The sequence below is a fragment of the Podarcis tiliguerta genome, assembly GCF_965153285.1.
Source record: "Podarcis tiliguerta genome assembly, chromosome: 3".
In the NCBI taxonomy this organism is placed as follows: Eukaryota; Metazoa; Chordata; class Lepidosauria; order Squamata; family Lacertidae; genus Podarcis; species Podarcis tiliguerta.
In genome coordinates, this window is record NC_139536.1 from 57923613 (window position 1) to 57936609 (window position 12997).

Here is a 12997-nt window from a genome sequence, read left to right on the forward strand (position 1 = left end):
CCCCGGACGTCGGCCACGCAAAGCGAAGGCAGCGGCTGCAGCCGCTCCGCCTCCTACCTGCATTCTAGTCCCCCACCTCTGCGTGGTCCGTTTAGATCCCGATCCCCCCCGGAAACATCGGCTCCATACACTCCGTTCCGGGGCTGTAGAGTCGGCGGCGGCCCCGCTCACCTCTATAGAGAGATGGAAGCGGAGAAGGGGCGAGCGGTGACAACAGGGGAAAGGGAGGCCTGGATGGACCTTGCTGTAAACATGGTGAGTGAGTCGGGGTGGGGCTGGATAAAAGGACGGTCGCCTGAGTCTTGTGGCTGGGATGCTCGTCCAAGCAAAAAGGAGGCTCATGGCGCGTTAAATGCCTAGGCAGATTTGTTGTCATCTAAGGGTGTAGGAGCTGGATTAGGCCAAAGGCCCATCGAGGACACTCAGACTCATCCAGTCTTCACAATACCCCTAAGTCTAGGGGAAGCCCGCAAACCCCTTGTCAGTGCAGATTCTTTCAAGGGCCATGCGAGACATGTATGGATAAATAAAGGAAGTGTGTCTTTCCTTTAGTACCCTTGGTTGCAGCTCACAAGCCCCAAAGGTTTGAATTCATTTTAACTAGCTAGGTGTTACCTTAGCACCTCCCCCCCCCCCCCCGCTTCCTATCTTGGGCTTCAACATCCTCCCTGCATCGTCTATTATGTTATCACCAGGATAGACACTGCTTTCCATTTGGGTTAAGACAGAGGCAAAGTAGTTTGCTGAGCAGTTCCGACTTCTCTTGTGTCATCCAACAGCATTTCTCCCATCTCCATGCAGACGACCTACTACTTGCTTGTTCTTCCTATTGTTTCGAACATAGCCAAAGAAGCATTTGTTTGTTTGTTTGTAACTACTCTAACAAGCCTGAGCTCATCCCAAGGATAGATGTAGATAAGGGGTAGCAAAATATAATTCTCTTCTTCTCTTCCCTGCCCTGCATTTTGGCTTCATTTAACATCTGGCCTGGTGAAAAGTTCAGGAGAACTTGAAAGCATGCACTCAAATTTGTGATAGTATTGCAGTTCGCTAGATATTGCCCTAATGTGGGTTTTTGATTTTTTTATTGTGTTCTAACATGGGTGCCTTTGCTTATTATATGAAAAGTGGGGAACAGAATAATTTCCACCCTTACTCTTGAGAGTAATCCTTGGGTAAGAATACCGTATTTTTCGCTCTATTGGACGCACCGGACCACAGGACGCACCTAGTTTTTAGAGGGGGAAATCAAGGAAAAAAATATTTCCCCCCCCCCCCAGTCCCAAAGAGCAATGGACAAGCTGCGCGCAGCCTGCCTGCTTCTCCCAGAGCTTCTCGGGGCTGCGGGGGAAGCCTGGGTTCCCCCACCAGCCCCAAAGAGCAAAGACGCCAAGACAGCGCGCGGGATCCATAGCTACGCAACCTCTCCAGCCAGGAGCTAAACCTCTCCAGCGTGGCTAAAGAAGAAGACAAGGCAGTGAGCGCGATCCATCCCACTCGCTGCCCTGGCTTCCTCTTTAGCCTTGTGCAGCATCTTTAGTCTTGCGCAACAGGATGGATTGCGCCCACTGTCCACCGGGGCTGGACTAGATGACTCCTAGGGTTCCCTTCCAACCCTGCAATTCTATGACCTCGGAAGGTTTTTGGGGTCTCCACCACTGGAGGCTTTTAAGCAGCGGTTGGGGGACCATCTGCCTGGCGTTCTTTAGCTGTGATTCCTACATTGTGAGGGGGCTGGGCTAGATGACCCTCGGGTGGCCCTCCCAACTCTATACTACAGTTCTGCAGCAGGAGATCCACAGCCACTTCACACAATGCCCACTCCCAATTTTCATCTGAGAGACATGTAGCTTCAGTGTCTAGGTAGGTACCCCCCTACCTGCCACACTTCCCCCACCCCACTTAAGATGAGGGAATTCCTGCCCAGAGAAGCTCCCAGGTGAGGCAAGGGTTAAGATCTACCTCTGGTAGATCTCTTGCGGCTGGAGAGGCACGCAAGTCTAAAGAGGGAGCCAGGGCAGCGAACGGGATGGATCGTGCTCCCTGCCCTGGCTTTTTCTTTAGACTTGAGAAGCCTCCCCCACCCCCGCTGGAGAGGCGCGCAAGTCTAAAGAGGGAGCCAGGGCAGCGAACGGGATGGATCACGCTCCCTGCCCTGGCTTTTTCTTTAGACTTGAGAAGCCTCCCCCACCCCCCCACCCCACCCCCGCTGGAGAGGCGCGCAAGTCGAAAGAGGGAGCCAGGGCAGCGAACGGGATGGATCACGCTCCCTGCCCTGGCTTTTTCTTTAGCCTTGCGAAGCCTCCCCCACCCCCCCCACCCAACCCCCGCTGGAGAGGCGCGCAAGTCGAAAGAGGGAGCCAGGGCAGCGAACGGGATAGATCGCGCTCCCTACCCTGGCTTCCTCTTTAGCCTTGCGAAGCCTCCCCCACCCCCCACCCAACCCCTGCTGGAGAGGCGCGCAAGTCTAAAGAGGGAGCCAGGGCAGCGAACGGGATAGATCGCGCTCCCTGCCCTGGCTTCCTCTTTAGCCTTGCGAAGCCTCCCCCCACCCCCACCCCCCACCCCGCTGGAGAGGCGCGCAAGTCGAAAGAGGGAGCCAGGGCAGCGAACGGGATAGATCGCGCTCCCTGCCCTGGCTTCCTCTTTAGCCTTGCGAAGCCTCCCCCCACCCCCACCCCCCACCCCCGCTGGAGAGGCGCGCAAGTCGAAAGAGGGAGCCAGGGCAGCGAACGGGATGGATCGCGCTCCCTGCCCTGGCTTCCTCTTTAGCCTTGCGAAGCCTCCCGCGGCTGGAGAGGTTGTGCAAGGCTTTTCTAGAGGAGGGAGAAGGGACTGACTGGCGGTGTCAGTCCCTTCTCCCTCTTGGGGAAAAGCCCGCAAGAGCCGCGCGAAGCTTGTGTGGGGCTCTTGGGGGCTTTTCCTGCCTGCCTCCTCCCTGCATTCGCTCCATAGGACGCACAGACTTTTCCCCTTAGTTTTTAAGACGGGAAAAGTGCGTCCTATGGTGCGAAAAATACGGTATATTGGAATTGGCTGCTTTCTTAATGCTGGCTTGTGGGATGGGAAGATTTGGAACGCAATGTACTTTGCCTTGGTTTATATAATCAGTGATAAAGCTGCTCTTGTTGATTCATTTTGTGTCTGATAGGCTAAAGAAGCACTAGAGAGTGGTGAAGTACCTGTTGGTTGCCTCATGGTCTACAATAATGAGATCATAGGAAAGGGAAAGAATGAAGTTAATGAAACTAAAAATGTAAGTTATTTAACTAAATTAAGCTAATGTAAGTCACTGCACTACATATGCAGGTAAAAACTCCTTAAGTTGGTATAACTGTAATCATTTTTGCAGTCGAAAAGCATGCACCTTGTGTAACTTCTGAGTGGCATATGTACACTGCTGTCTCTGGAATATTTGCATGTTTGTGCTCCTTCTTACTGGAAATTAGGTGTAAAGCACTGTGTTTTCAGTAGTTCTCTGCAACTCTTGAACATATTCCAATAGGAGAAATATCACCTGGCATCCTTCCTACTGTAATTCAGAAGGGCCATGACAACATTCCTTTTCTACAAGGCATTTGGCATAGCACTGATTTCTGAATGCTGGTGAGAATTCATTTTCATTACTTTTTGTCCTTTGATTTGTTGTTTCAGCTTCTGTATTTTTATTATAATTGCATCTGGCCTTTCTGCATATTAATGCAACTGCATTTTAATTAAAACTTTTAAAAAATAGTGTAATTCTTAAAAGCAGCAGCTTTTCACTGAAATATTTTCAGGACACAGCTAAAGCTGAAAAGATGATACAGTGGTGTTTACTTATTTTTTAAAAAACATTTTAACTTTGTTAACAATCTCAAAGATTTTCTGTTCAAAAGTTGATGTGTTTTTCATCTTATTTTTATAAATGTTTGCCAAGAAAAGTTGCAGTTTACTGACAGTATTCCATTCACAAAATGCATGCATGTTTTTGTTGTGGCTGTGTGGGTTTTTTTAAGCTCTGGTATCTGTGCCCGAGTACAAAATGTGAGAAGTGGTCCTGAGCTGGATTGTATGTTGAACAGCATAATAGACTTCTTTTAATCTGCAGCTGGGGGAGTTCTCCGTTCGGATAGTGCAGCCAATACTTCTCTGAGCTGACCCTTCTGAATTGTCTGGCAGGAGATGGAACAAATATTACCAGCCTGTTTTTCCCTCTGGCAGCTTCCTTGCCTGCTCTTGTTTTCCCTCCTTCATGCTTCTGTTTCTGTTTGAACGTGCATTGTTTGTTCTTTTTGGCTGTAACAGTTATCTGGCACACTAAACCTCACTTGCAAGCATAACCTGCCCACCCACCTGGTTTGCCCTTGAAGATGTTTCAGCGATAACCTCTAGCATCCAGTTTGGTCATTTGAGTATGCATATATTACATAGCACAGCAAACCTAACAGAGCTCTCTGAGTTGCTCACAATCAAGAGCAGAATTTAAAGCATCAAGGTAACAGTGTAACAATATTACCTTGGATGGCAGGGAGACTCATGAAAGTACACTTCCTTGGATGATCTAACTGCATTGTGGTGATGGCAATATCACCACATAGGATGCATATTAGGATGCATTATTTCAAATAAACTGTGCCCAAGATATGTAGGACTTCTATGGTCAAACAGTTACATGTGTGTGTGGAGTTCCTATGTCTGTCCACCTCTACATATTTTGTGTAGAGACGATTGTGCACTGCCCTGAACACGTGCTTAACTTATCCTATACCCACAAATATACTCTCACACAGAATTGTTCCAAAAAGAGTTAATTTATAAAAAAATAACAAGATCGTTCTAATAAGAAGTAACTAGTGTGGTACAGCATGAAATCATGGTGCATTTAAACCAGTATCCTAACACATTAACACTCCTAGTCTGACAGTCTGTCCCTTGTTTTATAGGACTAGCATGATGATAAGAATAGTTTCAAATGCATATATATCTTAAGTTCCCCCTTAGTTACTGCTGTAGTGAAGTGGTTGCCCATTCCCACCATTGGAGGCTATCAGTGTAGCTGGAGGGGCTAAAGAATAAGATGTTTGTTGCAAATTCATTCACAAGAATGGGTTCCATGTGAGTCCCCACAAGGTGAAGAAGAAGAAGAAGAGTTTGGATTTGATATCCCGCCTTTCACTCCCTTTAAGGAGTCTCAAAGCGGCTAACATTCTCCTTTCCCTTCCTCCCCCACAACAAACACTCTGTGAGGTGAGTGAGGCTGAGAGACTGTGACTGGCCCAAGGTCACCCAGCAGCTGCAGGTGGAGGAGCGGAGACGCGAACCCGGTTACCCAGATTACGTGACTACCGCTCTTAACCACTACACCACACTGGTGTAGATTGGGAGGGGGAAAGCTATGCTGTGATAGCAAACCTCTCCTCCAAAATGTGGATCATGACTGGATTCATAAAAGGGAAGTACAAGAACTAAGAGGACTATTAGGTGTGTGGGGATGCTGTGAACTGGCCTGAAATCTTCGGATGGTCAGTAAACAAATTTTAATAATAATCATGATAGTGTCAGCTCTGGGACAAAGAAGGTGGCTGAACATTTCCTGGAGTTCTTGACACTCTTCATGGTGTCTGCTGATCCTGATCTTTCAGAAGGCTGGCTAAAATATAAATTCATTTGCAAAACTGTCTTATAACATTGGTTTACAGACAAATGCATAAGATACTAATAATTCTGTTTGGTATGTATTTGTTATCAGTTATTTACTTTTCGATCTCGACTTTGATCTGAAATCATTTGTGGAACAAGTTATTGCAAGGGAAACAGTCTACCTGAAGGGATTTAAAACAATGTTCATAAAATTTTAACAAATTAAGTCAGAACAGTAATTAATCTACCCAATGATTAATTTGCTTCCTGTCTTTGATCGCTATCTTAACAGCAACAGAGTGGTAAAGAAGTGGAATTCAATGAAATATATAGGCTTCATTTATCATAAGCCAAGCAGCCTTAAATAGCTTAAAACATCTCTTATCAAAATATGTGTTCTGTTTTGTCGCTAAATGGTGTATTAAAGCATTTGGGCTAGTGCACCAACTGCAGTTCCTGTCCATGCTCTTGTTAATATCCTATTCAGGCAAGTATAATGTTTTGTACATGGGGTTGTGTTTGAGGAATGGACATAACAGTAAGTTCATTATGCAGTGGCTAGACTGCTAAGTGAGAAGTGACATCCAGATTATAACTTGCCAGCCTTGAAATAACTGCTCTATTTCCTTGGGGTGGTTTTAGTCTCTAAAGGCTGAAATGACTTTGAATCTTGGGTGCCTTCTCCTACGTGAATCTGTTCAAGTATGACAATGATCCTCAGAGCCTGTTCTCTGGTCCCACTGCCATTGGAGGTGAAGCCAGATCAACGGTTGTAGCCTCCGAGCACTGAAGTGTTTTCCCCAGAGACATTGAGTCTTCTCTTTTTATCTTTCCAAATCTTTTAATTCTTGTTTTTTGAATCCTGTTTCATCACTCTGTGTATATGTGTGTGTGTGTGTCTTGTTGTTGTTTCTATTTTAAACGAATTTTTATGTAAGCCTTGTCAGCTTATGAGCAGGGTAAAGAATATCAAAATGTAAATAAATGAATGAAATGGAGGTATTTGGTCTGTCTGTGAACAATACTGACATTCTATTGAGCCTAGGAGCATTTTCAAATGCTCCTAATTGAAAGTGACTGTAGATGGAATATGTGAACACGCCTCAAGCTGTTGAAAGAGGGAGGGTGTCTTCTGTGGTATCCTTTGAGCTCTTATGACTAGTAGGTCTCATTGCCTCCCTCATATTTATTCATAGACTGATTTAGATACAAAATAAGGATGTTGATATCTTGACAAGTAAGGAAAGCATTTTGCCTGTAGCTGAGCATTTCCCCCCAACTGGCCACTTTCTGTCTGACCTCTCTGTCCTTGCATGAATGGTAATCTGGGTAAAAACTGGGATGCTTTCAATAATGGAAAAGCTGATTAACATAACATTTGTTAACCAAGGATAAAGAGAAACAGATGTATTGTGCATTTTCCCTTTATAGCAGATTTTGATAAGGAAGAACCTTTCAATAAAGTGCCAACAATATACTCTGCTTTTCTATTTTACAAGAGGATATTTACCGTTTTGAAATGAAATTTCTGCAGTTATTATGACCATCTTTTATATGGTTTTAGTGGTTAAGCTTTGGCATCACTGAAGATCCTACCCTATTGCCTTCCTATTAAAATTGCAGGAATCCATCCATTCAGATTGCTACATTACTATTCGGTGTAAATACTGATGTTATTTCCCTGTATCCCCACAGGCTACTCGCCATGCAGAAATGGTAGCAATTGATCAGGTCATGGACTGGTGTCGTCAGAACAAGAAGGAACCCAAGGAAGTATTTGCAAACACAGTGCTATATGTCACTGTAGAACCCTGTATAATGTGTGCAGCTGCTCTGCGAATGATGAGTATCCTTTGGAGAATTATCCATTGGTATGTCAATTTCATCTCACGTATTGGTTGCTAACAAGCTAACAGAGGGCAGCTCAATGTTGACATGAGGCCTGTGTCATTGGGTCTAAGGGGATTTGTTTGTGCAGAGATGATGGGCGTAAGGAGAACTGTGCTGGACAAGTTCAAAGACGTAACTGGTCCAGCATCTGTTTCCTACTGTGCTGAACCAGATCCCAGGAAAGCCAACAAGCAGAGCGCATTGCTATGTCCCTCTGCTATTCCCCAGGTTCTGCACCTAAGGAGAAGAAGTTTAATTTAGCAAGTATTTGTGTGGGTGAGTCTAAGCAAGGAATGGGTGCCAGGTGTAGCCAATGCTACAATGAAGCAGGGTGAGGCAGCTTGCATCAGGTGGCAATCTTTGGGCTTATCATGACTTAGTTTATAATTATTACCTTCCCTGGGTGCTGCTTGTGCCTCAGGGGCCAAAGTGTATTGTGCCATCTCTGCTCTGGGTTAGGATAGGGTTGCTGCATTTCAATAAGTAAAATTCCAGACACCCGCAAAGTTGTTGAGCAAGCATAACCTGCCCACCCAGCTGGTTTGCTCTTGAGGACCCCAAAATTGTTCTGCTATTTTGGAAACAAATCCACATTGTTGAGCTTTTTTGGGGGGAAACCTCCCCCCCCCCCATAGTGACTTTAAGCTTTTGGAGCTGTTTCCACTGCTCCCACCCCCCATCACATTGCCATACATCTGGGTTTTCCCTGACATTTTGGCAATTCCCCCAACACAATTTTTACACCTGAAAACCAGGACATGTCAGGAATTTTCCCGCCATATGGCAAGCCTAGGTTACGAAATTTGGAAAGGATACAGTAGTGGTAGTTATTGCTCTCAGATTGTGGGCAGAGGGGAACAGTGAATTAGCAGCAAAGGAGTTGAATTGAGTGGGGGAAGTTTTGCCCAGAGATATGACCAGGCAGTAGTGTGTCTGTGGAAAAGAGGAGTTTATAGCATATGTGAGAAAGGAGGGAGGCATGGGTTTGAGACCAGCACAACTATATAGCCTATTAAATGAAGGTATATATACTAGGCTATTCTATACTCCTTCTTTTCTTAACTTACATATATAAATCCCACTGGTTGTATATGGCTGCCAAAATGAACGATTCGGAGGCTGTGGTTCGGTTTTGAACATCTCTTCTGCCAGCTTAACGGACACAGGGGAACCATTCCAGGTGAAATACTTGTCATGGATGTGTGTGTTTTTAAAAAATAATAATAAAAAAATGAAAGTGTGTAGACATCAGTGGCCAAACTTAGCCCCTCATCTCTTTTTGGACTACAACTTCCATCATCCCTAGCTAACAGGACCAGTGCTCAGGGATGATGGGAATTGTAGTCCCAAAACAGATGGAGGGCCAAGTTTGGCCACCACTGGTATAGAAGAACCAAGTGCAAGTTGATGGTACCACCTCATCCAGAGAGAAATTATTCTAAAGGTGCATCGTTGTCAGTACTTTAATTCTGAAACTACCACTGAAATTCATCCTTAGCACCATTGTGTCAGCATTTCTCCAGTGATAGTTTGGTGCTGAATCAACATTCAGAGAGACTGCAAATAGCTTTAGGATCTAGAGCAGCCACTCTCTTCCCACCCCCTAAACAGAAATAGCAGGCTGGAGTGTTCTTCCATAATATAGCATCTTCAGGGCTCCTTTATTTTATAGAGAAGATTATAATTTATCTTTGTTTGAGGTGTGAGGGAATGCAAACCATAAATGGTAAAATTAGCTGCAATCAAAATGGATTCAGTGAATGGTTAGGGAGCACTTAATTGTGCAGCATTGGTGAAGCTAAGTGGATCTGAGTAGTCCATGGACGAAAGACCACAATAAATCTTATGTATCCCCCCTTTAAAATCAAAGAGCAGGTTATAAACTTAATAAATAATACACTTATATGGATGAAGGTTTATCAGAATAGTTGGAAACCATTATAGGACCAGAATCGGTTGTAATTTTGTTTAAAAGAGAGAAAAAAGGCACTTTATTTACCCTGACATTTAGCATAGTGGTGACACTAGCTCTACATCATGGCAACTTTGTAAGAAGAAATATCTTGCATTGAAGAAATTTGATTTCCATTCTCAAACAATTGCAATTAATGGCCGCATATAAATTATTCCACCATGTGCGTACATACTGTTTAAATTAGGGCATTCATTAAAAGCATCCTCTTTTGTGTATGTGTGTAAGCACTGTCACTTTCACTCACACATGTCAAGAAATAAATGATAACAGGGAAAGAGTTGTGAGTGGAAAAAGTTGCAACATAACTAAATTATTTTGATAGGTCAAAGACGTTTTGCTGCTAGGGGAAAAATCATAGCTGTCAACTTTTCCCTTTTCTTGCGAGGAATCCTATTCGGAATAAGGGAATTTCCCTTAAAAAAAGGAAAAAGTTGACAGCTATGGGAAAAACACATCCACAAAGGCAAGTTCCTTGGCACAAACTCATAGATTCCTGTTCAGCAAACCATGGTTGGTTGGAATGGGAAGAGCCTGTGTATGTGCACACTCTCACTTCCCTTCTCTCATATGCCTTCACTCATTACTTTGGAGGCTTGTTAAACCACAGTTGCTTCTAATGTCCCAACCAGGAAACTGTTATTTTAAACTATCCCTACAAACCAGGCTATCACACTATGGTTATTATCTGTAAGCCAGTCAAGATGCATATAAGAATGGTTTGGAAACATGCTATTTACATGTGTAAATTGGATACCTTCAGTGGTAAGCCATTTTTGTTATTGAAAGGTACTGCTTTGTCTTAAAAAAAACCTCCGGTATGAAGTTGTTCAGTGGATTTTCTTTTGCCCCTGGAAGTTGAACACAGTGATATCAGAAGTCACATCTGCTGAAGTTCTTTATGCTACTAAAGAGTCAGATGACCTCTTTGGGATACAAGCTGGCTAATCTGAGAGGCCTTATGAACAAAATATTCCAATCTCTACAGTGCATAGCTGGTTATCGATCTGAAGAAGCTGTTGAAATGCTGAAAACCTTCTACAGACAAGAAAATCCAAATGGTAAGTACCCTCTTGTTCCAATTTACGTTGGCTTTTGCATCTTTGAATATTAATGCTTATGTTTTCTTTTCTTGTGGCAGCACCAAAATCAAAAGTTCGAAGAAAGGAATGCAGTAAATGAGTGGTTGTGATGGATAGTAAAGCAAAGCTGGACGAATGACAAGTCTTTGAAAAGGCTGGCTAGTATTGACCTTCCCTCAGCTATGGTATTTAGTCCTGAGAGGTGGAGAAAAACATGTCTGTTACTCTGTAAAATGTCCAAAAGTATCACTGATTGAAAGATAATAATCAAATTGTCAAATATGGCTTTTGGTTAAAATGTTTGGCTTTTTATAAGGAACAATAGAAAGGAGTGGTATCCTCCAATAATTAAATAGTTAATATGACACTGTTGTAGCCCTACTAATTTTGAACTGATCAGCTGGAAGACCAGCTGTCCCAAAAGTCCTTAGTTTGGCAGGTATGCTGACTTCTTGCCACTGATGCCATGCACACACATGATGATATACCGGCCAGTGCACATATCAAGTTCTGTTTACATTTAAACCACTTAACAACATATACAAATTCAGTGGTCTCAGAGTTCTGCATGCCCCATCAGCCAGAACAAAACCAGCATATCCACTCATGGCGTCAGCAGCTAGAAACCTGTGTGAGCAGTGGCTGTTATGCTGAAAACTGTCACGAGGACCAGTCTTATTAGCTCTAGGACATACGAAGCTGTCATATTGAGTCAGACCATTGGTCTATCTATGGACTACTTAACTGGAAACAGGGGGGTGAAATTGGGACCTTCTCCCCATAAAATATGTTCTCTTCCAATATGCTACAGCCCTTTCCCTTGTATCCTAGACAGATTTATAGTTGGTATTACTTAAAAGTAAGCTGCTTTCCTCATCACCGTAGTGCACGTTTCCAATGTATACATAATTTGGAGGAATTCGAAGGTAAGCTAGCAAATCCCAGACAATGGCTTGTTTATATTGAGCTCAATTAAGACATTCATGATTAAGAAAGCTTGACTATGGTTTGTTCATGATGTCTAAGTTGACAAACCATGGTTTATGACCATGTTTGGTTGTGTGTACTTTTTCAGGTTACCCTGCCACTACAGTTAGCAAACAGACAGTTTCTTTTTCTTATATGCTTGTGGTAGAAAACCGCCTTGAAAACGGAAGTCTAGCATACCCAGTATTTTTTGAATGAATATTCTGTTTCATAAGTTTTATAGATTGCTTTATTGGGGGTTTTTTTGGGGAAAAAAAGGTCAAAGAGGAATATTGAGAAGTAGATTTCCAGAGGAACTTTTCTTAGTATAAGGTAACTAGGCAGGAAAATGGCAATAAGAAATGCCTAAAGCTTAGAGCTGGCACTTCAGTGCTTATTGGGTTGTTCCTTGACCGTATTCTGATTACAATCCAGAAGAGGGCCTTGCTGTTCTAATAATGAATGGCCCAGCAGTTTGACATGGAGCTCTTATTCCTGCAGAATTTGCATGCTGAGCAACTCAACAGGCTGGGAAGCAGTCAAGCAGTGCCTTATAGATTTGTATATTATGGACAATTCCAATAGTTAGACAAGTCAGAGCCACAGTTGTTGCACTATTTTTCTTTCTCTATTAAATAGATAAAGAAATTCTGAAAAGGGATGAAGTATGTTCCTGATGGTTAAATAATAAAAATGAATACATCTGCCACTTGCCTCCCATGCTTGGCTTCCATTGACATATAATAATTTCACATTGTGCATGGCAGAAGGGCATTTTGGGGGTGGGGGGGAGGTAACGTTAAGGTAGCTATATTAGCACCTCATTTCTTAAGCATTAAACTTGGAATTAGGCCTCACTGATTTCAAATACAGTATTTCAATAAGCAAACTGGTTTGGACTTTAAATGGTAAGTTTTCTGCACAGAGAATATGTCCCTTCTATGCTTTGCATAGCACCTTGGACATCATTTGTGAGATGAATATATTTGATTAATAGTTATAGGTAAGGATAATGCAAGGTGCTTTTCACAGTGCAGTCCTGTGCATGTCTACCTGGAAGCTGAATGGAATTTACTCTCAGATATGTGTTTTTGGGTTGTAGCCTTAAACATACAGTTTGTGCCTCTCCCTTATTAATCTGTCTTCAGTCACAATTTGATGATAAATGCTTTAAGTACATATTAGAGTTTAGTGAGGTTGGCAGGTGAGAGGATCCATTCCTGTTTGATGAAGGGAAGAATGAAAACTTGGGAGACACAAACACTACAAACATTATTTCTATTCATATGAAACAAGCAACTTGTAACACATTTCTCATTTCCTACTGAGAAATCATCTCTGTGTTTTAAAAATGTAAAAAATTGTAGACCATCGTCTCCACAGGCTTAGAAGCTGCAATTGGCTGCAGGTTCCCACTGCTTATATATCACACGTACACACAATTGAGAAGATTTTGAAGTTCATT

General features: G+C 43.2%; 1 protein-coding gene and 1 long non-coding RNA gene across 2 annotated transcripts; one reads left to right on the forward strand and one right to left on the reverse strand.

The window, feature by feature from the left end:
• Window positions 1-121: 121 nt before the first annotated feature.
• On the forward strand, window positions 122-12997 carry ADAT2 (adenosine deaminase tRNA specific 2). Its single transcript, XM_083435173.1, has 6 exons — window positions 122-255; window positions 3152-3256; window positions 7318-7468; window positions 8586-8692; window positions 10473-10545; window positions 10626-12997. Exons 1-6 carry the CDS (start codon window positions 184-186, stop codon window positions 10664-10666), a joined length of 549 nt encoding a protein of 182 aa, XP_083291299.1. The 5' UTR covers window positions 122-183; the 3' UTR covers window positions 10667-12997.
• Window positions 9722-10336, reverse strand: LOC310675084. The gene is made up of 2 exons (XR_014509933.1): window positions 9924-10336; window positions 9722-9824 (listed from the first exon to the last, which is right to left on the reverse strand). It is a non-coding gene; the product is annotated as an uncharacterized lncRNA (long non-coding RNA).